Consider the following 22,072-nt stretch of genomic DNA (forward strand, 5'->3'; position numbering starts at 1 on the left):
GTTTTTTTATATTATGCATCTTTATTTTTAAATAATAATATTATGAAATATGTTATGCATTTGACAGTATTTTGAAAATGGCGCAAAAATCATAAAGAGGGCTAGGATAAGTGTTCATTTCCAGTGTAAAATAGCGGTTGTCATATGTGGTTCGTACGATGTAAAAGAACAATGATATCAATATTACATTCCAATTATTGAAAATTGTGATTAATTTTAAAAAGATATTTTTACGGACTTCATTCATTCAACTCAGGTAACAAATATTTTATAAACAATTAAAATAACCATTGGTTACTTCTGTCAAAGGCATTGCCATCTTGTTCTACATTTTTGTTATTCTCTTATGTGATATTTGCTATAATTTCTTCGCGCATGAAATTACAACTATGAAATGTATGGCGGGAATATGACGTAAATTGAAAATTGAAAAACAGTCAATTTTAATAGAAAAAAATTTTTAGAAAAAAATTCGAATATCTTACACTATCACAACTATATATGAAAAACATTGAAGGTCGAATCTTATCTCAATTTAGTGTTTGTTGATTGATATTTATTAACACTCTTTTAGAAATTACAAAGAAAAATAATGTGATTATTAAAACATTGAATAAAAAATGTAAAAAAATTAATGAATATAACTATAATTGTAATATCGTTATAAAATTAATTATTAATTATTTATAGAAATAAAATATAATTATCGTTTAAAAAATTTATTTTAAAAGTTTAGTTTTTTAATCAAGACATGAATACAAAAGTCAAGGCTAAAATAATAAGTAGGCTTAATCTATGTATGTTGATTGTACAAAATATACATCGATGAGGTTACCACGAGACATGTAAACATTTAGATGAACACTATTATACATTACCATTAACGATCAATCTTCTATCAAATTTATTTTATCAATTACAAAACGATTTTTTGAAAATTTACAATTTCACTCAAAAAAAAAAAAAAAAAAAAATAACTGAAACGATTATCTTTATCTCTAATATTTAACATCATATTATTATATAGTCTATTTCTTTCTTTCACTGACACACACGGAACAAATATCGATTGGTTTTTCGCGAAGAAGAAGAAGACTGGGATGAACATACATACTATTATCGCACAATCAAGGCGAGGCTAATTAAAGAACAGTGGGGTAGAACTGTATTAAGATAATCATGCAGAACAATAAAGACTCGTCTATACGAGTCAAAGATTGATCGACAAATACGACTAATACGTTGTCTATTGAAATTGTTTTCAATTGTTTGCACGTGTTCGTATTGTTTTATCAAATTATCATTATTTGCCACTTTATGATATTTTCTGAAAATTTTTAATATACATTAAATGGAGAAGAAGAAACAATTCGATAATCATTATCACCAATGTATTTATTGTAAAAATATTATTGTAAAGATAGCTATTTGCTTATTCGATGTAAACGTACATATTTTATCGTTGTATATGGTGCATGTAATTTTTCCAACATTTGGAAATATTACATCGCTTTTTTATATTTATTATTAATATTTCTGCAAAATATTACACGATATTATAGAATTTTTTATATTTTTCTTTTTTCATCTTTATTCTATAGAAACGAGGATAATTATGTTTTAATAAAAAAAAATACAACATTTATTACGTGATTAACTGATGACATATTTTCAAAGACAATCGATAAACGAAGAAGAATACGTTATTTTGTTTAATATTTTTTCACCTTTCTTGAAATCTACTCTTTTATCTCAAGACACATAGAGGAGGATTGTAAATTTTCCATGAAGAAAGAAGACGATGGAGAGACCTTCGACGTACAGAAGACTCGTATTTAGCCCAATTTCTTTCTTATGCTTGTGATTCTGGACAGTTATGGATTTTGAAAATTTAAAAATAATTGGAATTAGCTAAGTATTAGTGAAGTAGCATTATAATCGAATTAATTATATCTATCAATGAAAATTTTGGATTGATAATTTGTTAATAAATTTGTTTTTGAACAATGCATAATATCGGTGAAAAAATTTAAACGCGTGTAGTTCGATTTCACCGATTTTATGTAACTAAAATTATCTATCAATTGAAACAGGAAAATATTTAAATATTTTAATAAAAAAAAACTTGACTTTTTTAATGCAAAATGTTTTAAATAAGTCAATTTTTATTAGCTGAATTTAAGGATTGTTCAAAAAACTCATAGAATTATGTATAAAAAATTCGTGTTTCAATTTTTTTCCAGATCGATGATGTTCTCTTCAAATGGACGGTAATTCCTTTCCGAATATATTTGTTCCAATGACGTTTCCATTGTTCAAAGAAATGTTGGAAATCTTTTTGTAAAATTCTGTTAAGATTCTTAAGATTCGTTTGGCGTTTTATGGTTTCAATATTATCCAGATATTCTTTTCATCCATTTGTAATTAATCCCTGATTTCAGTTTTTTTTATGAGAAATTTTTTTAATTAATGCATTGTTCTTTAAAAAGACTGTAAAAGACTATATTTTTCAAGAAATATGACTCTCAAAAAAAAATATGCATGTTAAAGATATATTGCCGTAATTTTCTATCTACGATTTATCGTAGACTTACGAAATTTCATCTATTTTTATTTACAATTTCATCTATTTTTATAAAATTACATTTCTCGCTTGATTAAATCGCTACTGAGATGAGAATAAAAAATCTTTTAATATAATAAATTTTTTAAACAGTATATGATTTAACATCGTGTAAACGTTACGTGAAAACGTAATTCAATTATATATTTCATTTCGATTTACTTTGCCTCCATTCACAGTATTCCAAGCTTGAAAGTAAAGTTGCAAACAACAGCAAACAAGATCAATGACCAATACCAACCACTTTTGCCCGTAATAAAAAATCACAATATTAAAAAGAATTGATGAATCATCGTTACTTGGTTGGAATGATAGTTGAACAGTTGAAGAGGTCGTGATCCTTGGTGGTAGCGAGCCTCGATGGTGGTCTAAACATAAGTTTCCAATCATTTGCCTAGAAGGAAGATAGAGGAGAAGTGCAATAGTCGCGGGAGTATCGCAGTCGTCTCGTTTCTGCTGGATCGATCGATTGATCGGAGAAACGAGCCTCGTGAAGAAAATCGAGAGAGCGTCGCTTCCGACTGTTTTGAAAGTTTTTACAACGATATGGTCAACGAGATCAAGTGATAACGAGACGTGTGACACGAGAAAGAAAATTGTGCGTTGATAAGAAGTGCGTTGTTTTCGTGAATCCGAAATTCTGTGCGCTTATTCTGTGCCAAGTAACGACGACGAGTAACGACGACGAGTTACCACGTTTCGATGGTAGCTGGGATGATGGCGTTAGTGGTAGTGACGATGGCGAGCACGGTGGTAGTGGTGACAACAGCGTCGATGACGGTACACAACTCGAGTCTATGAATTGAGGATCACCATTCTCTCCCTTGGGCCGTGGATTAAGAAGCTTTCAGGCTTCCCGCTGAAGGCTGGAGAAACTGGTCGGTCTGTCGTGGATTTGTGGGGATGTTATGTAAGCCATAGTTGATCGACACGAACGCATACAGAGATCATTTACATAGATGCAAATATGCGGGGAGAAGCCGTGATGCACTACTGTAGACGCGAGGTGTTCAAAGTCGCGTGGATTTAACGACAGAATTATTCAGTGGCGAGAGTTCGTCGGGCCGCGTGAATCGAGCTTGATTAAATACTTGATAAATCAAATAAGCGCGGAAATAAGATATATCTTTCCACGGAGGCGGAAGCACGATCGAAACGTATAATAAAGTTTCGACTTTTCAGGTGATCGGGTTACGTGTTCCTCGAACAGTGGTCCTCGAACGTTACCCGAGGAGGATAATTTTTATCCATGGTTCAGCTTCGACGAGCTCATGAGCCATGAAGAAGATACGCGGTTGAGAACCGAGGAGCGGGAAGAGGACGACGAGAAGGAGTTTGAAGAACGTCCAGTAATGTCTTCGGTTTCCATTAACAAACTGCAGATTTTGTGGGATCATTTCATACATGCAGAACCGCAAAGCTACGAGGTACATTATTTTTGAAGGAATTTCTGTCGATTTAAACCTTCTTTTTTCTTTTTTTTTTTTTCATATATTGCTATAATGTAGTTTCAATTGTCTCGACTAAAATTATTATAGAAACGAAAAGTTCAAATCGATTGTCGAGGTAAAGAAGAAGATTTCATTAAATATTAACGATAAACGATTTTAAACCTTGACGTTTATCCTTTCTCTTCGAGAATCTAATAATTAATCTATTTAAAGCGTTGATTGAATTTTTTATTCAAATGTAATCGCATTAACTCATTCTTAACCGGTAAGCAAGATTTTTGTAATTATTGTCACTTACTTGTCTTCGAAAAAAATGTTAAACTTCTTATGGATACGTTAAGATGACTTACAAGTCTAGCTTATTCGTCTATACTTCGCTACACGTACCGAAATGACGAATGAGTTCTCCGTTGTATTTGTGTATCGTAAACACTTCTCCCCATTCTCTTTCTTATTATATTAAAATAAGAAAAAAAATTTGCACTGATTATACTATCTAAATTCTAGTAAGCTACAATAATTATTTGCTTTACTCGATTACGAATATCTGTTTAAATATAAAATGACATAATGACATTTTTCTTCTCGTCGATTACGTAATTTGGTAGAATTTGAATTACACACATTTTTTACTTTCATCCTCGTAGATGGATAATCTATAATCTGTCAAAATTGACACAAAGTTTGTTGCGATCAACGAATTACTTACCGTTTGTTTCCGTCATGTGAATCATCTATTTACGTATTGGATAAACACGATATACGATACGACGTGACGCCAGTAAAAGAAATGTATTTATATTTATATTTATAAAGGATTACGTTATAATATAAAATCGTTATAACACAATTTGCATAATTTACAAATAAAATTATGTAATAGTCTTGGATAGTTTTGAATCTCGTTATATTTTTAGTTGTAATGTCTATCGAACTGATTAAGTTTATCGCATACGTATTTATAATAATCAGCGTGCATTTTAAAAATTAAGTTTTTTTTTTTCTATTTAAATTTATTATCATTTACTTCACTTCCTCGTCGTGTTAATATTGTTCGTCGTAAAATATTATCATATTATCAAATTACCAAAGGAATATTGCATTTTTATGTCTATTTAAACTTTTAATTAACATCAATTTGAATAATTTTTTCTTAATAAGTATATTATTTCTCTTTCTGTTTAGAAATCATGCTGGTTGGACATATTTCTCGCAGAATTTCTTGCTCAAATAAAAGAAGGCCGAGAAGTGAAAGATGCCCTATCGTTTTGGTAAGATTAAATATAATAATATTAAAACGATAACCCGTCTAGTCTCGATATCGTATCGTTTAAATTATTAGTAATCGTTGAAATAACAGTTATGTAATTTCTTTTTTTTTTTCACTATAATCGTAATCGTATAATAATAAGTGTAGTAGTAATTATAAACGCGAAATAATATAAAATTGTATCGTTATTAAGTATTAAGGAAGCGGGGATATAAATGGATTAGATATTGGTCGAGAAAGTGAACGAAAAAAAAGTAAGAACGTAACACGTGACTCTGCGACGAAGATAGCGATCGTTAACCGCAATAAATCTGATCTCGTATTTGCGGTTTAACGTGATTTTTCACTTTTATGTAACTAGATAGATTTATAATCGAGCGGACTTTTCATAATATTCTACTGCTACTCGAAATTATATTATAAACAATCTAATTCTAAATTAGAAATTAAATAGCTAGATATAACGTTGAAAAGGAAAAAGAAAACTACCAATATTCTTATTCGCATTTCCTCGATTCAATTTCCCAAAAAAAAACTTTAATCGATTTGAAATCTTCTTTTCGACATATCGTGTCCCTAATTTTACTAATAAACTAATAATTACGAAATATAATGGAACGATAATAATATAGAAATTTATCTAATTCGAATAATAAATATATATATAAAAAAAGCGCGACAATGAAAATTATCGATTTGCATAGTTCCGTCGGCGGTGGTGGCGTATCTACTCTCATAGCTTGCGAGCTGCTCTCGGACGTCCATGAGCTTTGCGCGAAAAGGATCGACGGAGACGAGCTTGCCAGACTGAGAAAGTATTTGGCGCAGGATCGTGGCTGGCGTTGTTTGGCAACTCTGCACCTGCTCGGTGTACGGGGGCTCTCATGTGGACGCGAATTCGTGGCCCTGCTCATCGCTCTGTATCCGGTTGTCCTTCAAGAGGAAGCGAATCGTAACAACAAAGATGATACCGTTTCATTAGATACGATTCCCCGCGCGCGAAATCCTTACGTAAAATTCTATCCGAACGACGAGGACACCGTGGACACGATTGACATCGTGTCGCACGTGAAACGAAAAGCGTCGAGATCGGGTCGAGGGCAATTTCACGAGAACAATGCACCGTCGTCGAGAGCGAGGAAGGCGGCTAGTCGTAGGTACAGCAGCATCGCTACGAAATCACTAATGTCAACCGCTCGCCACAAGCAAAAATCGTACGGTGTTTCGTACGAGGCTCCTCGTCGCGACACGGCCGAGAGTTGCGGGAGCAGCGAATCCGAATTCGTGACAGATGGCGTGGATCAGTCGCGATCTCTCACGTTGAAAATCCGCCTGAATCCGATGGATTTCGAATACTTCACTTCCGTCGTGAGAAGCGACGAGGAGCAGAAATGGGAGACGCCGCTCTACGAGCTCCCCACTCGGCCGGCTAAGAAAACACCGAAAGATTACGTGGACGAGCGCGTCGAGAACGTTCTGAACTCGAGGATCAGCAATTTCGAGACGAGCCTTTTGATCATTCAGTTGCTTCAAGGATTGCGCGATCACGATACACCCGCCGAGCAAACACCCGCCGTACAAGTTCTCAAGTTTGCCCTGGACACATTATGGTCCCTTCAATTCGGTATAGATGGTGGAGGATTGACAGGGGCCGAGTGCGCTACGTTGAAAGCTTCGGCAGCGAGGTTAATGCTCACGGCGTTGGAACGGGTGTTGAGAGCGAACGAGCCGACCACCGCTGTCATCCACAACGGTTTGTTGCCCATGACGTTGAGACTGCTCGAGGACGCTTGCAGCAAACCGGTGAACGTGGTCTCGGCCGGGGAGGGGTCCCTCCTGCAAGAGTTCATTTTCGCCACCATATACGGAGTGATAACGTTTCTTTATTGTTTGTTACATCAACAAGGCGCCACGACGGAGAAATTGTCAGACTTTTTGGAATTGTTTCAACTGTTCACCGAGAGCCAGGATGGGAGGCTGGTGGAGAGGGCAATTTTCGCGATTCTCGATTTACCGAGCGTCGATTCGTCGAGGTCGATAGCTCGCGCTCGGAAAATCATCGATATGATAGGCGCGTTAACGAGTAGTTTGAAGTCCGTGCGACGTGATATCTCTCATGTAGCAAATTGCAACAGAGGAAAACACAAATCTTGCATCAACAACGTTCAGATTTACCACCATTCGGATATATTTGGTGCCTCGTACTCTGAACCGATCGTCGGCACGGTAATGAAACAGGCATGTTGCATCTCTTCTCTTTTCATGATACTCACCAATCTTCTTAAACACTCTCATCCCCTGGCCACCGAGTTACAAGTTAGATTGATCAAAGTTTTTACCGCAGCGGGCACGTGTTGCTGTTTCCCACCGAGCATACTCATGATCAGTATCGCCACTCTTTTGAAGAAACGTGATCCGCCAACTTACGTCACTGCCGTCGCATTTTTAGAACGTATCCTTTTCAAGGAGCTCGGTGGGTACGCAGAAACGGAACTGTGCGCCATCTGCGACAGGCCCTCGACTTATTCGTGGAACTTTTTGAGCATGTACGCGGATTTGTTGACACCGGACGATCCGAAATTGTGCCACACCGTGATGGCACACCTATTAAAAATAGGCCCATGCTCGAAATTCCATATTAGGCGGGAATTACTCGTAAAAGTTTTCTTTCCGATCTTCTTGAGAGCAAAGACATATTACACAACCGATCGAGAAAATACGATCGCCAAGTTTCTCGTCCAATCTTCCCTATGTGCTATGTCGTGCTTGATGGTAAATGCGCAAATGTGCGAGGCATTCAACGAGATCAACGGATTGGAGGAAGCACTGATCTTGCTGTCCGACGCGACTTTCACAAGGAACGTTTACGCTCTGTTAGAAATCACCGTCATTGTGGAGATATGGAAGACGAATTTTCCCGAATCCGATTCTTTCGACAATACGGAGAAATACGCGGTTCGATCTCTCTTCGATTCACTCGAGGCAGAAACTATTCAATTATTGTCCGTTTTCACAAATTCGATGGACAGTCTCGTTGATGATAAACAAACTCGATCAAATGTTCGGGATATGGAAGAAACAAGCACCATCGTAGCGCAGGAATCAAGCACATTCCAAGAACAACAGGTTGTAGAGAGAAAATCATCCGATACGATTTCGTGGGTATCAAAAGTATTTGACAGTGGCGGTACATCGTGGCAGGATCAGGGAACAGACGCGATCAAGAAATTGAATCTGTACCAGGCTAGCGTCGCGTGGAGAGCCGCAGCTGGAGTGGCGCTTTGCAGTCCAAAATTTCGAGCTCAATTGTCGTCACACTCTGTGTCGCAAAAATCTTTGCAGCTTTTCATAATGCTAGCCGTACATATATCCACAGATAGTATCACGGGTATGTTTATAATAACGACAGATTAAATAACAGATATAGTTAAAAAAAAAAAAAATGTCAGGACATTTACACAGGATTTTTTTCCCCCCTTTTAGATATCAATAAATCAGCTCACAGACTCTTCGAGGCTTTGCTCACGTGTTGTTTAACATCCCCATTGTGTAAGTACTTTTATCTATACAACGAACGTGAATTGTATTTATTCCGAATACGTTTCTATCCTATGCACATCTGTGGATTAAAATCCCAATAAGCTGCCTGAAAAACAGTTTAGAGAATGCTCGACACAAGCGAACATCTTTCGCTTTCTGTTCTCAGTGAAGCTTAATTTTTCACGAATAATATTATTTTATATACGTGTATATATATATATATATATATATATTCAATAGTGGTTATTTTCATATAAAATAGATTGTGATCGACACAGGTGACCGAGATATAATTATGGAATTGGGAAAAGCTCTGATGAACACGGGAATTAAATTAGGTCGTGGATTAACTATCATCGTGGAGGTATTATTGAAAGTCTCTATGTTAAAACCAGCGCAAGAAGAGACTATACCTCAATATACTCGTCCTAGGGTAAATTTCGTTCTATTTCATTTTTCCCTTCCCCTCCTCTATTGATTTCTTTATTTACCTCGATATATCAATTTTTCTTACAGTTACCGTCAATGACGCTAGACTCAATACCAGATTGTGCCGCTGATGATAGTAGTACGGGTGAATACGTGACTGCTGATGATGGTTACGAAGCAGATGTAGAAGTGCCAGCGCAAAGCCTTCACAATAATACCGTAAAAAGAAGTAATTCGTTGGGACCGGTGATTGAACCCAGAGGCCATGCAAATGCTCATCCAGCATTGTGTTTGTTGGCAGTTGATTTGTTGATTCATTTCAGCGAACAGTAAGTATTTGATCACACGAGATATAAGTTAACACACGAGTAATTATATTATTATTATTATTATTATAAATAACTTCTTTTCAGAGGTTTGGATGTTGAAACGGCATCCATTATAACTACTGGATTAAGAAAAGTTGCAGTCACATGTAGAGAAAGTGCCTCGAGTTGCGCCGCTCTGGCGGGAGCAGGAGTAATTACAAAAATGTTACGTGGTTTTAAACATATATTTAGTAGTAGAGATACCGAATATCAAGGTATTTTTTTAATATAAATTATCCTATTCGAATTTAAATCTCTAAATCTTTTTCCATGATATTAATAAAATGTTTCAGATCTGCAACACGCTGTACTAGAAGTGTTTACTTTGTTAGCAACACAATCGATTTCACCAACGGAACTAGTCATGTATTTATCTTTATTCAAAGTTGACACGCCACCGCTACTATCATTGTTGGAACCACTTTTTCATCTAATTCTAGCCGCACGCCCGCAACCTAACTTCATCATATCTTTTCCTGTATCCTCTGATAATAAAACATTATCGAAAATTCAGTCGGAAAAATATAAAAATTTGGAAAAGGTAGAAAATCTTGTAAATAATTTCCGAAAAAAACATTTTACATCGGGAATATGCAGTCCATGGTCTGTACACGCAACGTGTTTACCAATTGGCCCGGAATTAGCTTGGCCCGTTTGGTTGCATGGTTGCTCTGTTTCAATGTGGTTGAGGGTTGAAAGAGGATTACCTGTTAGTGGCAAAGGAACATTGATTAGCACCTCGCCGTTACTCGATTCAGACAATGAAAGTTTATCGGATTGGGGTATTCTATCTGACAATTGGAGTCGCGAAGGTTGGTAAAATCGTTTAATATTCCTTAATAAATAAAGGGATTATATTCATTTTAATACTTTCAAATTTATCGTTGCAAATTATCGAAATCGTATTTCGATTATATTAAATCAAGTTACAAGTTTATCGATTAACTATATTAAATTTAGCAATAAGTTTATTATTTTTTTATCCAACGCATGCTCTACACGAATTATCGTGGAAAGACCATTCGATGTCTGATCTTTTCTTGGGTACATCAGTCGTAGCAGGTTCCTCGTCTCCTCCTACACCAACATCGATTATTCATATGATGTCCATCGGATTTGAGTCTCTGGTGCTTGAAACATGGTTGGATCTTAGATCAGGTAATTTGATCTTTTAATTTTTTTTTTTTTTGATATAATTATTATATTTAATTCTTTCATTTTGCATTCCAGACAAATTAATTTTACGATTAACTCGACCGGATGACAAAACGAATCGAACAATCTCTGAAACATCTGTAACTGGTATGCTTCCTTCGGGTCAATGGCACCATTTAGCATTGAATTTTAAAGACACGGTTCTAAATAAACATAGCGCGGTGGTCCAGGTTGTGCTTTGGGTAGATGGCTGGAGAGAAATCAATGCTCAATTACCATTTGACGGATTGTTAGTGAGAAAACCTGGAACTACATGCGTCCTATTAGGACAACTTGGATCTAGTACTATTGGTGCCTGGTATCTTGGAAACTTAATGGTATTTAGGTACGCATTTTTATCAAATAATAATTAAATTATCGATTGTTTGTCACCTTGTGTACTTATTGCTAAAAATTTATTCGTAGGTGCCCAGTGTTTACTAAAGAAAAAGCATTGTATCTGGCAAGTTTAGGACCTAATTACACTAATCTCGCGGAATGTATCTTAAGCACAGATAAACCAGATTTTACATCATTAATTGTATCTGGCGCTTTAGATGGTATTCGAGAAATAAAATTTGGTAAACATCATAATTTGTTATTTTTATTTTAGAATATAGTAAATATTTATAGTAAATATAGTAAAATTTAATATAGTATAGTAAATATTTATATTATGTTTAATATTTGTAATGTTAAATATAGTAAATATTTATATTATATTTAATATTTAACATAGAAGGAGGAAAATTTGATACAAGTCGAAGGAAATCGTATGGCGGAACGTATTTAAGACACGCTGTTGAAACTAAAGTATCAGAGGCCAAAATTGATTGGGATTCAGTTATGGATGCTACAAATTCACATTTGGGTGAATTGCAAGATAATTTACTTCTTAATTACGAGGCCCAAAATCCTAACATCGTTCATTTATATCCTCAGGCTATTGCAAATCCAGCTGGTAAGTTTATTAACTTGTATAAATTTTATTTATTAACGTATTTATTAGTTTTTTATCTATATAAATTACATCTTTATTTTCAGCTGTTGTAAGAAATCTATTTCCGGGTCAACCTGGTTTTAGAGTTGTTTCTGCACCGGAACACAGAGTGTCACAGCAACCACCTTTATCTGTAGCCCCTATACTTTCCGCTCGGTTAGAATGTCAACAATATCGAGGTCTTGTACCTGCTGCCATTTTAATAGGCGGTATACCTGTATTTTTATATTTGTTCGCAAGAGTAAGTATGTTTATCATTAAATATACAATTGTTTATAATCATTGTTAAATGAATTTATTGCGTATAGGTAGTTGAACTAAACTCTAAAGAGGAAGAACAAGCATTAGCTCTTTCAATAATTCTACACTTAATACGAAATGATTCCGAATTTTTAAATCAGTATCGATCAGAAGGTGGAACATCGTTAATTCTACGCATTTTAGAATCATCACGATGTCACGCAGGTAGACATATTCTGAAAGCAATGTTAGATGCAGCTTGTGATAGTTCGATCCTAATAAAAGATATCGGCAGCGGCAATCATTTGGTCTCACAAAATTGCGAAGCTGTTATCACGGATCCCGAATTGATCAAAGGTGCATTGACCGCGTGGAGAATATGGGCCAAACATGATACATTAAACTTGCTATTGCAGGCATTGTTATTATTATTAAAAGATCAACATTCACAACGTGAGTTTAATGCATCTCAATTAAATAGGATTGGAGTCGTTGATACTGTCTTAACATTATGCAAGGTAATCTTATAGTTTTTGCAAATATTATATTTTATAATATTATAATAATATATATATACGAGGAATTTATAAAAATATTTATTTTTTATTACAGGAACATTTTATGTATGAAGAATTGGGTGCTACGCTTGATTCCTCAACTGGAACTGCAGTGGTTGAATTGATTAGGGCACTTATGGGAGCACCTCCAGAATTTGCTCATTTAGTAGCTATTACTGATTACTTAATTCTGGTTCATCAAGCATCTGAAACTTATATCACACACTCGAGACACAATATATATTTTTTATTACCTCCTATAGGGGAAAAGAAAATTGTGAATATTGCTTCTACAATAACTTCTAGTTCTTCAGATGAATCTATAAAGACTTTTGAAAATAATAAATTGAATAAAGGTTTAACAAATTCACAGGTGAATATTTAGTCGTTGGATAATTTAAAAATGATACAAATAATAGAAGAATCAATAGATATTATTTTTACAGATTCAGAAAAATAGAATGCCTAAAAGAAAAGAACGTCGAAATGGACCTTCTCAGGATACTAGTGCTGGTGAGGATTCAGGAATCGCGGCTAGTGATGGATCTAATCCTTTTGGCAATGTAAGTATAAAATTAACTTTATTAATTATAGTTTACAATAAACTTTGATATTTTTTTCTGTTCGTTTAGGAAAGGCAATCGATATGGACTGACGAAAAAAAAGCTTGTCAAGGTCTAGTTTGCGAAGGACTTTTATTATTACTCCGTGATGCAGTTAGAGTTTTACCTGATAGTCAAGTTGGATCGGTTTTAAAACATGTTTTAAGAGCTGAACTTTTACTTGTATTGGCTAATAATCCGGATACTAGAGTTCGTACCGCGTTAATTAAGGTACATATAGATTTAAAAAAAAATCAAATTTTATTTTTATGCCATTACTATAATATTATGTAAATAATTTTTATAGCTCGTTCAAACATATTTACAACGTGCTAGTGATGAAGAAGTCAATAAATTTATAAAACAAAAATATTTTATACATTTAGCAAATCAAATAGCATTATATCCTGGAAGTGAATCATTAATAATTGCTTTAGAAAATTTGGCTTTGCGAGGTCCAACTCTGGCTGCAATGCCTCCATTACTGGCTATAATAGCTAAATCAGCAATTACTGAATCAAATATAGCCAAACCAATAATATCATTTATCACTGATTTAATTGCAAAGGTATTATAATAATATTATAATTTTATATCGATTATTAAATGATATTAATCTAATATAAAAATTTTATTTTAGAATCCCACTGCTCTGAGATCGCTTTTAGAACAAGGTTTAATTGAATCTTTAGTACAAGCATTAGTAGGAGGTGCTCATAAAGGTGGTTCTACATCCCTTTATCGAGATATTCATGTACTTCTCGTTACCATTGCTACAAAACTTTTGGAATCTCCAGGAAATCATCAAATGCAGGCTATTCTAGATTTACATTTAATATTAAACCATATGGAATTGAAAGAAAGATCTCATTGCATTAAAAACAGAACATGTGTGTCAATTGTGAGAGATGCACAAGTAGCACTTTTTGATGGAGAACTTGATGTGCTTACAGCAAAAGTTTCAAATCAATCAAGTTTCCGATTACGTAGTACTGCATCATATTTAGCCTCAGCTTCCCACATAACTTCAGGTAATATTTAATTACAAATATGAAAATAAGATTTATGTAAGTTTCATTATTTTATTAGTATATTTTTTCAGTTTTCACAACATCTAGTAATCAAAGTGATGGTTCTCGATCATCTAGTTACACGAGCTTGCATACACCTTCTGTTGTAACTACCCGTGAACCGAGCAAAGGAGAATTACTCGAACGATTTCGTATTATTCTTACGCGTGCTGTTGAATTTATAACTGCAGCGGATGAATCACCTTCTGGAAACGAGTTACAATTAACTAAAAGATTATTATCGATTCTATTACATGGTTTTTGTAATCCACTACAAAAGAGAAATCATTGGAGTAGTGGATGGTCAACTAGACATGTTTTAAGAAAATATACAGCTAAAATAATGGTATGGTTACTTGGACCACATCAGAGTAATAATACTAGGATTTTTGCTGTCAGATCATTAATGGAAGAACCAAAAACTCGAGAAATTTTATCCTCTCTTCTCGAAGTTCATCCACAAGTGAGAGCTCGTCGATATTTTTTTTTATATATTTGAACTTAATTTTTTAATAATTAATAATTATTTCTAATGTATCATTTATATTAGGTAGAACAAAAATTTACTGTATTTTTTTGGGATCTTTTACAACGACGAGATGAAATGCCTAGTGCCGATGCTAGAATATGTGTAGAATTAAAAGAAGCTTTGAATATATGGGATTTGGCAAAAGGTATAGAGCAAGCTAGTCCTGGAATATGGAACGAAGAATTAACTTTGCTTAGGAGAGAACTAATGAGAGATAGAGATATATGGATTGATAATAATCTACCTGCAATTCAAAGGTAAATAGAAAGTGAATATAATATAGGATATAATATAGTTGTATATTTTATTTTATAAAAATTTTATTTTATGAAATAATTTTTTTTTTTATTAGAATTGCCAATAGGTTTGATGTACTTGCCAAACAATTAACAGAAAGTGCAATGGCTATAACGCGTACAGTTGTAGAAGAACAAAATCGAGAACGTAAAGTATTAATGGAAAGACTGAAACATTCAAGAGCAATGGAAGCTCAAGCAATTGCTAAATGGAGAGATTTAGCAAGACGTTTAACTCATGAAAGAGCACCTTGGTTCTTTTCAAATAGTTATCCAAAAAGTTGGGAATTGGATCCTACAGAAGGTCCTGCCAGAATTAGAATACGATTACAACGATGTCATTTAAACATTGATCGAAGATTTTTCTTGAATGAATATCAAGATAAATTAGGTTTGGTGTTATTATTTTATTAATTATTTTCATTGAATTTTATTTATTCATTTCATTTTTTATCTTAATATATAGATACAATGGATGTTGAAGCACCTTTATCTTATTTATTTACGACTAATCGACAAGATGCAAATGCTACAGCATTAATTGAGCGATTGCATACTAGTGAGAGAATACGAAAAATGTCTCAAGCAAAAGTAGTTACACCTAGAGCTGAATTAGCTGGTGAAGTTCTCATCGGTGAAACGTGTCTTTATTTTATCCCTGATAATCCTGATGTTTTGTTACACACTGATGTACGTTTCTAACTTTTTCATTCTATTTTTTTGTTGTAATATAAATATTTAATTAGATATGTTATAATTACAGATAGCTTTAGGTGGTTTGGATTTAGCTATGGTAGGTGGAACAGCTTGGCGTCTCGAGGACATTCGAGAACTGCATAAGAGAAGATATCAATTGCAAGAAAGAGCTATTGAAATATTCCTTATTACTGGAAGAACTTATTTATTAGCATTTAATTCTTCAAAGGTATATTCATTACTGAAACTTCATACATGAAAATATATATTACATAGTTTATAATGATATATTTAATTTATAGGAAAGAGATGAATTTGTAACGGAATTATCTACTTGTAATTTACCAAGACGAATACCAGGTGATGATTTAAGTGAATCTATTTCATTGTGGAGAAGTGGAGCATTGACAAATTGGGAATATATTACTTGTTTAAATAAATTAGCAGGTCGTTCATATAATGATTTAATGCAGTATCCTGTATTTCCATTTGTATTAGCAGATTATATAAGTGAAAAAATTGATTTAAATAATTTAAAGATTTATCGGTAAGTATTATAATAAAAAATAATAATGTAATTAGGAAAATAATAATGAAAATTGATATGTTTTTTCAGAAATTTCAAACGTCCTATGGCTGTGCAAGATAAAAAAAATGAACAACATTATATAAATAACTATAATGTAAGAGTGATTTATTTTTACTAAAATATTATTTTTATTAAATAAATTTCTATTTTATTTATTATCTTATAGTATCTTAAACAAGCCTTATCAGAAGGTTTAAACTTAATTGCATTGAATCAAGAACCATTTCATTATGGATCACATTATAGTAATTCCGGAACAGTACTCCACTTTTTAGTACGATTACCGCCATTTACTAGCATGTTTTTATGTTATCAAGGTAAACTTTTTTCATAAATATATATATTAGTAATATATTAATATTTAGACTTAACTTTTTTAATTTTTATATTTGAAGATGACAATTTTGATATTCCTGATCGAACTTTTCATGCTCTGGCTACCACATGGAGATTAACTAGTTGTGATTCAACAACAGATGTAAAAGAATTAATTCCTGAATTTTTCTATTTGCCTGAATTTTTATTGAATTCTGAGGGTAATATAAATGATTAAATATATTTCAAATTTAAATATGATATGATAAATTAATTCAACAAAAAACTTATTATTAAAGGATTTAATTTTGGGATTCGACAAAATGGTAATCGAGTAGGAGACGTTGAATTACCAAAATGGTGCGGAGGCGATGCACGACTTTTTATTCTTGCTCATAGAGCAGCACTAGAAGCAGATCTTGTCAGAGAAGTTTTACCTTATTGGATCGATTTGGTATTTGGATTTAGACAAACTGGCAGACCTGCAGTGGAAGCTATAAATGTTTTTCATCCTGCGGTATGTTAAAAACAATATTTATGTATAAACAAATATAGGAATATAATTTGAATATAGGAATTTATATTTTTAGACTTATTATGGATTCAATGTTGAACAAATAGCTGATCCTTTAGAACGTCAAGCATGGGAAACGATGGTACGAACTTATGGTCAGACACCAGCGCAATTATTTAGAGTCGCACATCCTTTACCAATTCAGAATCTTGGAAATACAGTAGTTCATAGTTCATTACCACAAGTGATTGATGGTGTAGATGGTATAAAATGGGGAAATTATGTCGGTGCTCCGGGAAATGAACCAGTTTTATGTTGGAAACATAAACATAGAGCACCTTTAGCATCTTTAGTTCCTTTAATTACTGGTGATGTTTTTGGATTACCAAGTTATACAACTTTATTACTTGCTTACACAAAAGAAAAGGGTACATATATAATTTCAAACAAACTTTAATAATTATATTTTTAGAACCAGATTATATGTAGATATATAATATTTCTAGGTACAAATATGTTAAGCGGGACATCTGTATTGGCGGCCGCTTTAGTATCATGGAATGGTACAGATGGGATTGCAAGATTAAAATGTAAAAAAGAACAACCACCAAGACCATTAATCAAATCTTCGGGTCTCGATCCAGTAAATAGATGAATTAATATTTTTAAATTCTTTTTTATATAATAATTGTCAATAACATTTTTTTCTTATTTTTTTAGATTACAATTTTAGGATCAGCACCAGATTGTGGACAATTGTGGATAGGTCATTTATCTGGTAGAATAACCGTGCACACGTATACAGTTATAATAAGCAAGATTGATTTCAATTCAACGCCAGCATCGATTTTGCTAGCTCATCGAAATAGAATAACAACAATATCTTTATCTCGAGCATTTAGTATCGCTGTAACAGGTGATGCAATTGGTGTTATCGTTATTTGGGATTTAAATAGGTAAATACATAAATAAATAAGTAAATAAGAATATATTATATATTTAAAGTTTTGTTATTTTTCTTTTTGTAGTTTAACATATATAAGATCGATATTCTGTGATCAAAATTATCCTATTCGTTTATTATCGATTAGCGAAACTCTTGGAGATATAGCAGTTACCTATGAAGTTCCTAAGATAAGTGAAAATACGTCTTCCAGTGAATCCGAATTGAAAGTATTTACAATAAATGCAAGAGCAGTTGGATCAATTTTATCAAAAACAAAAATAACAGCAGTTTGTTATAGCAATGCACCAGAAGGAGTTTCTGTGAATGTTATTGCTACAGGATTGGATAATGGTATAATAAGATTATGGAGTAGTTGGGATTTAAAATTAGTCAGAGAAATTATAAATGGTATGAGAGGATGCGGAGCAATAATTGCGATAGCATGGGCTTTAGATCAACATCATTTTTATGCTGTAACAGAAGACTTCACAATTCTCATATGGGAGGGATCTAAACGTTTGAGTAATGGTACACCAAAATTTGTGAATTTAACATCACTTTAATATAAATAATATAATATAATATAAATAAACTAAGTCAAAATATTTTTTAAGCACGTGAACAAGATATTATTTTAAATATTTTTAAATAAATATTTTCATTTAATTAATAAGTACTTTGCAAAAAAATATAAAAAATAGAGTTTTTTTATGATTATAATACTAGTGTTAAAATAATTTTATATATCAGAAATTTTAATTTGATTAATAAGTATTTTATAAAAAAATAGAGAGAGAGAGAGAGAGAGAGAGAGAGAGAGAGAGAGAGAGAGAGAGAATTTTTATAATATTGAATTTAAAATAGTTTTATATGTTATCAAAATCACTTGAAACATCCTATTTTTAAAGCTCTATAAATTTAAGTAATTGTTATTATATTGTTATTATAATTTAAAAATGCAAAAATAACTGTTGACAAAATAATTGTTGATTATTATAAAAAAAAAAATGTTAAAATATTATATTCATAAAATTTTTATTATTAATATTATGTCAATATATTTTCATATTCTGTTGTATTAAAACATACAACATTTATACAAAATTGTATTAACAGTGAGTATATCATAATAGGATTATACATTTTTTTTAATTTCTTAAATTTTTCATGTTCATAATCTTATATGTAATATGAGCATATTTAATGAATATATTAAGTAATAGATTCAAATAACATTTAAGCAGTCTTCAATGATTTCGAACATTGGATAATATTTTCCTGTTCTCCTTGCAATATGTTCTGCAGTATCTCCACTAGAATTTATTAATTTTGGATTTGTATCTGGATGCAATAAGAGAAGTTGCAATGCAGGAGAGTTATGAGAACTTGCAGATACTAGATGCAAAGGTGTTTGATCTCCTTTACTTTTAGCATTTATATCTGCGCCATTTGCAATTAATGTTGCTACACATTCAACATTATTCCAGCAGCTTGCAGAGTGCAATGGTTGCCATTCATCTTGAGTTTTAGCATCTATCTTTGCACCTGCTTGAAGTAAATACTACAAAAAAAAAACAATAATAGATGTAATTATAAATATTCTTAATTATAAAATTTAAATAAAACATATTTCAAATAAATTTAAAAAATTCGTTATATTCACAAAATATAATAATTTTTACCTCTACAATTTCCACATGATTGCCATAACAAGCTCTATGCAATGGAGTATAACCATCCTTATCCGTACATTCTAACAAACGATGGTTTTTTGTTAATAATTTCTTTATTTTGTCTAAATCACCATTTTCCGCTGCAGCGAGAATTTCCTTTGCATCAGGTTCTATAAAAGAATATATCAATATATTATAAAAATAAAAAATAAAAATAAAAATTGATAAAAATCATTATCTAACCTTTTGCATTGCGTTCAGCTTCTACTCCATCATCATCATCTTCCCAAGCACTAACTTGCATACGTTCACTTCGTGGTTGATTTAACATTTTATCTCGGATAGCTTCCAAATTCATTAATTGATCACTTTCTTCTTCGGACGATGACATATTTATTTCATGTAAAATTAATAAACACTTCCGAATATAAAGTTAACGTATTCTTTATCTGTATCTCTTTTTATTACATATTGAATCCATCTGTTGGAGAATGAAGATACTAAGTTTTGTCTTATGATATAAATTAAATCAAATAATTAATCTTTTAAGATGTGAAAATCATATTTTATTTTCGATTGTTTTATAATTAGTTGTTAATAATTTCAATACATAATACATAAAACAAGATGGAATGTCTAAAACTTTTGGAAAGTTTAGATATTTTTGGTTATGCTGGTATTTGTGTGGGGACAGAAAATTCACAATTATTACAAAATTCTCTGATAATATTACAACAAGAAAATCATTTTCAAAAGTGTTATTATTGGGGTAAAATCTACGGAGTTCGAAATGATTATCATATCGCATTTGGTTTTGAAACAGATTGTTTGAACAATCAGGTGTATTATTACAGGTAATCTTATCAAAAATAATTGAAATATTTCACGAAAAATATTACAAAATAAAAATATTTGAATTAGCATGGATGCATTTAATTGGCTATTATTACCAAAAGCAAATAAGTGCGCACGATTCTTAACACCTCTTACAATTAATAAATTCGAGGGTGATCCTTCTATAGTCACTAACGTTTATAATATTAATCCTCCGTTCCCGCCAAATGAAGACCCTAGAAAGTATTACGATGTAAGCAAGGAAAATATTATACAAAAAAATTAAAAATTTTTTCAAATTAATGAAATAGTACGATATAATTTTTAAAAGTGTTCTTTTTTAAATATATAGGGTCCAATACCAAGAGAATTGAAAGAAGAAGATAGATTGGCAGCTACAGTAGAGATAATTAACGAAGACAGTATGATAATTCCTCGTGGTGCATGGTTTAAACGTCCCAATGGAGACATAATTGAAAATTTAAGTTTCGAAGGACTCGACAGTACAGATGCATTATATTTAAAATCTTATTTGCATGCACGTTTACCGCAACAAAAATGGAATACTAATTTACTTACGAGACCTGATTACAATTATGCGATAGATTTTTTAGATGCAATTGATGTAGATGTACCACAAGGTATTTTCTATTAGAAAAATTTCAAAGAAACAAACTTTTAAACAAAACATTTAAAAGATCGTGTTCTTTTGTATAATATATTTTTTTCTTTTAGGATGTTGGAATCTACAGCTTATAAATGAAAAATTAATAATTTTACATAATCTTTTTTGGCCTGGTATGATGTTTTATCATAAATTGAATAGTCCACATTACGGATTTCTTTATTTTGGACATGGAAAAAAAAATATGGATATAGTTTTCATGGTGTAATTTTATAACTATAATAATAAAAAATTTAAGTATTTAAATTTTATAACTTTTTCTCTAAAAACTAATTTTAATCTTCTTTAACTAATTCAGATTTCATTTTTTTTTTGTTTTCTATGACAACCAAATATGTATTTATAATCACTAAATTCAATATCAATTTTTCTACGTCTTATTTGTGATATGTCGAAATATTTTATTTATTAAGTTTACAAGTAATAACAGTTCTAAAAATGATCTCAATTAAAGAGAAATAACAGTTAATAAAAATTTCCGGAATCTCAAATCGTAATGTGTAAGTACTTAAGGTTATAAATATTACATTGATATAACGATATAGTAAAAATATATATAATTTAGATATTTCATAATTATAAAATATTATAATTAAAAAGAAATCGTCGGTTATATATTTGAAATTAATTATTAACTACCATTTTGTTTCT

At 32.0% G+C, this 22,072-nt stretch overlaps 3 protein-coding genes across 6 annotated transcripts; 2 read left to right on the plus strand and 1 right to left on the minus strand.

The window, feature by feature from the left end:
* The first annotated feature begins 133 nt into the window (after positions 1 to 133).
* Positions 134 to 18,875, plus strand: LOC408774 (lysosomal-trafficking regulator). 4 transcript variants are annotated; one of them, XM_026440155.1, is made up of 35 exons: positions 135 to 256; positions 2,803 to 3,533; positions 3,806 to 4,050; positions 5,260 to 5,345; positions 6,049 to 8,732; positions 8,828 to 8,893; positions 9,163 to 9,317; positions 9,401 to 9,642; positions 9,727 to 9,896; positions 9,975 to 10,493; positions 10,699 to 10,839; positions 10,912 to 11,221; positions 11,302 to 11,456; positions 11,615 to 11,836; positions 11,920 to 12,116; positions 12,184 to 12,633; positions 12,728 to 13,045; positions 13,119 to 13,235; positions 13,305 to 13,505; positions 13,582 to 13,842; positions 13,915 to 14,305; positions 14,377 to 14,807; positions 14,895 to 15,130; positions 15,226 to 15,560; positions 15,636 to 15,859; positions 15,933 to 16,094; positions 16,168 to 16,412; positions 16,482 to 16,548; positions 16,621 to 16,771; positions 16,850 to 16,990; positions 17,069 to 17,286; positions 17,360 to 17,711; positions 17,790 to 17,926; positions 18,004 to 18,239; positions 18,312 to 18,792. In XM_026440155.1, exons 2-35 carry the CDS (start codon positions 3,527 to 3,529, stop codon positions 18,790 to 18,792), a joined length of 10,353 nt encoding a protein of 3,450 aa, XP_026295940.1. In that variant the 5' UTR covers positions 135 to 256; positions 2,803 to 3,526. The 4 variants fall into 4 exon arrangements, with proteins under 4 accessions (XP_026295943.1, XP_026295940.1, XP_026295942.1 ...); XM_026440158.1 differs by lacking the exon at positions 2,803 to 3,533 and having other exon boundaries at positions 134 to 256; XM_026440157.1 differs by lacking the exon at positions 135 to 256 and having other exon boundaries at positions 2,686 to 3,533; positions 10,735 to 10,839; positions 18,312 to 18,875.
* A 484-nt stretch (positions 18,876 to 19,359) lies between these two features.
* On the minus strand, positions 19,360 to 20,378 carry LOC408773 (ankyrin repeat domain-containing protein 49). The gene is made up of 3 exons (XM_016911724.2): positions 20,146 to 20,378; positions 19,912 to 20,072; positions 19,360 to 19,790 (listed from the first exon to the last, which is right to left on the minus strand). The coding sequence occupies exons 1-3, from the start codon at positions 20,291 to 20,293 to the stop codon at positions 19,455 to 19,457; spliced, it is 645 nt and encodes a 214-aa protein (XP_016767213.1). The 5' UTR covers positions 20,294 to 20,378; the 3' UTR covers positions 19,360 to 19,454.
* Positions 20,379 to 20,393: 15 nt separating this feature from the next.
* LOC725360 (radial spoke head protein 9 homolog) lies at positions 20,394 to 21,635 on the plus strand. The gene is made up of 4 exons (XM_001121220.5): positions 20,394 to 20,756; positions 20,824 to 20,989; positions 21,089 to 21,377; positions 21,472 to 21,635. Exons 1-4 carry the CDS (start codon positions 20,530 to 20,532, stop codon positions 21,627 to 21,629), a joined length of 840 nt encoding a protein of 279 aa, XP_001121220.1. The 5' UTR covers positions 20,394 to 20,529; the 3' UTR covers positions 21,630 to 21,635.
* Positions 21,636 to 22,072: the final 437 nt, after the last annotated feature.

The sequence above is a fragment of the Apis mellifera genome, linkage group LG4, assembly GCF_003254395.2.
Source record: "Apis mellifera strain DH4 linkage group LG4, Amel_HAv3.1, whole genome shotgun sequence".
Taxonomy (NCBI): domain Eukaryota; kingdom Metazoa; phylum Arthropoda; class Insecta; order Hymenoptera; family Apidae; genus Apis; species Apis mellifera.

What these genes read in the sequence shown, in the direction of transcription:
- LOC725360 (XM_001121220.5), top strand. Translation starts at nt 20,530, where the DNA reads ATGGAATGTCTAAAACTTTTGGAAAGTTTAGATATTTTTGGTTATGCT. An exon ending in AATCAGGTGTATTATTACAG is followed by an intron (nt 20,757 to 20,823) that starts GTAATCTTATCA and finishes TATTTGAATTAG; the next exon opens with CATGGATGCATTTAATTGGC. An exon ending in TGATGTAGATGTACCACAAG is followed by an intron (nt 21,378 to 21,471) that starts GTATTTTCTATT and finishes TTTTTCTTTTAG; the next exon opens with GATGTTGGAATCTACAGCTT.
- LOC408774 (XM_026440155.1), top strand. An exon ending in TATTCGAGAAATAAAATTTG is followed by an intron (nt 11,457 to 11,614) that starts GTAAACATCATA and finishes TATTTAACATAG; the next exon opens with AAGGAGGAAAATTTGATACA. An exon ending in TAGCATTTAATTCTTCAAAG is followed by an intron (nt 16,095 to 16,167) that starts GTATATTCATTA and finishes TTTAATTTATAG; the next exon opens with GAAAGAGATGAATTTGTAAC.
- LOC408773 (XM_016911724.2), bottom strand. Translation starts at nt 20,293, where the DNA reads ATGTCATCGTCCGAAGAAGAAAGTGATCAATTAATGAATTTGGAAGCT. An exon ending in AGCTGAACGCAATGCAAAAG is followed by an intron (nt 20,073 to 20,145) that starts GTTAGATAATGA and finishes ATTCTTTTATAG; the next exon opens with AACCTGATGCAAAGGAAATT. An exon ending in ATCATGTGGAAATTGTAGAG is followed by an intron (nt 19,791 to 19,911) that starts GTAAAAATTATT and finishes TTTTTTTTGTAG; the next exon opens with TATTTACTTCAAGCAGGTGC.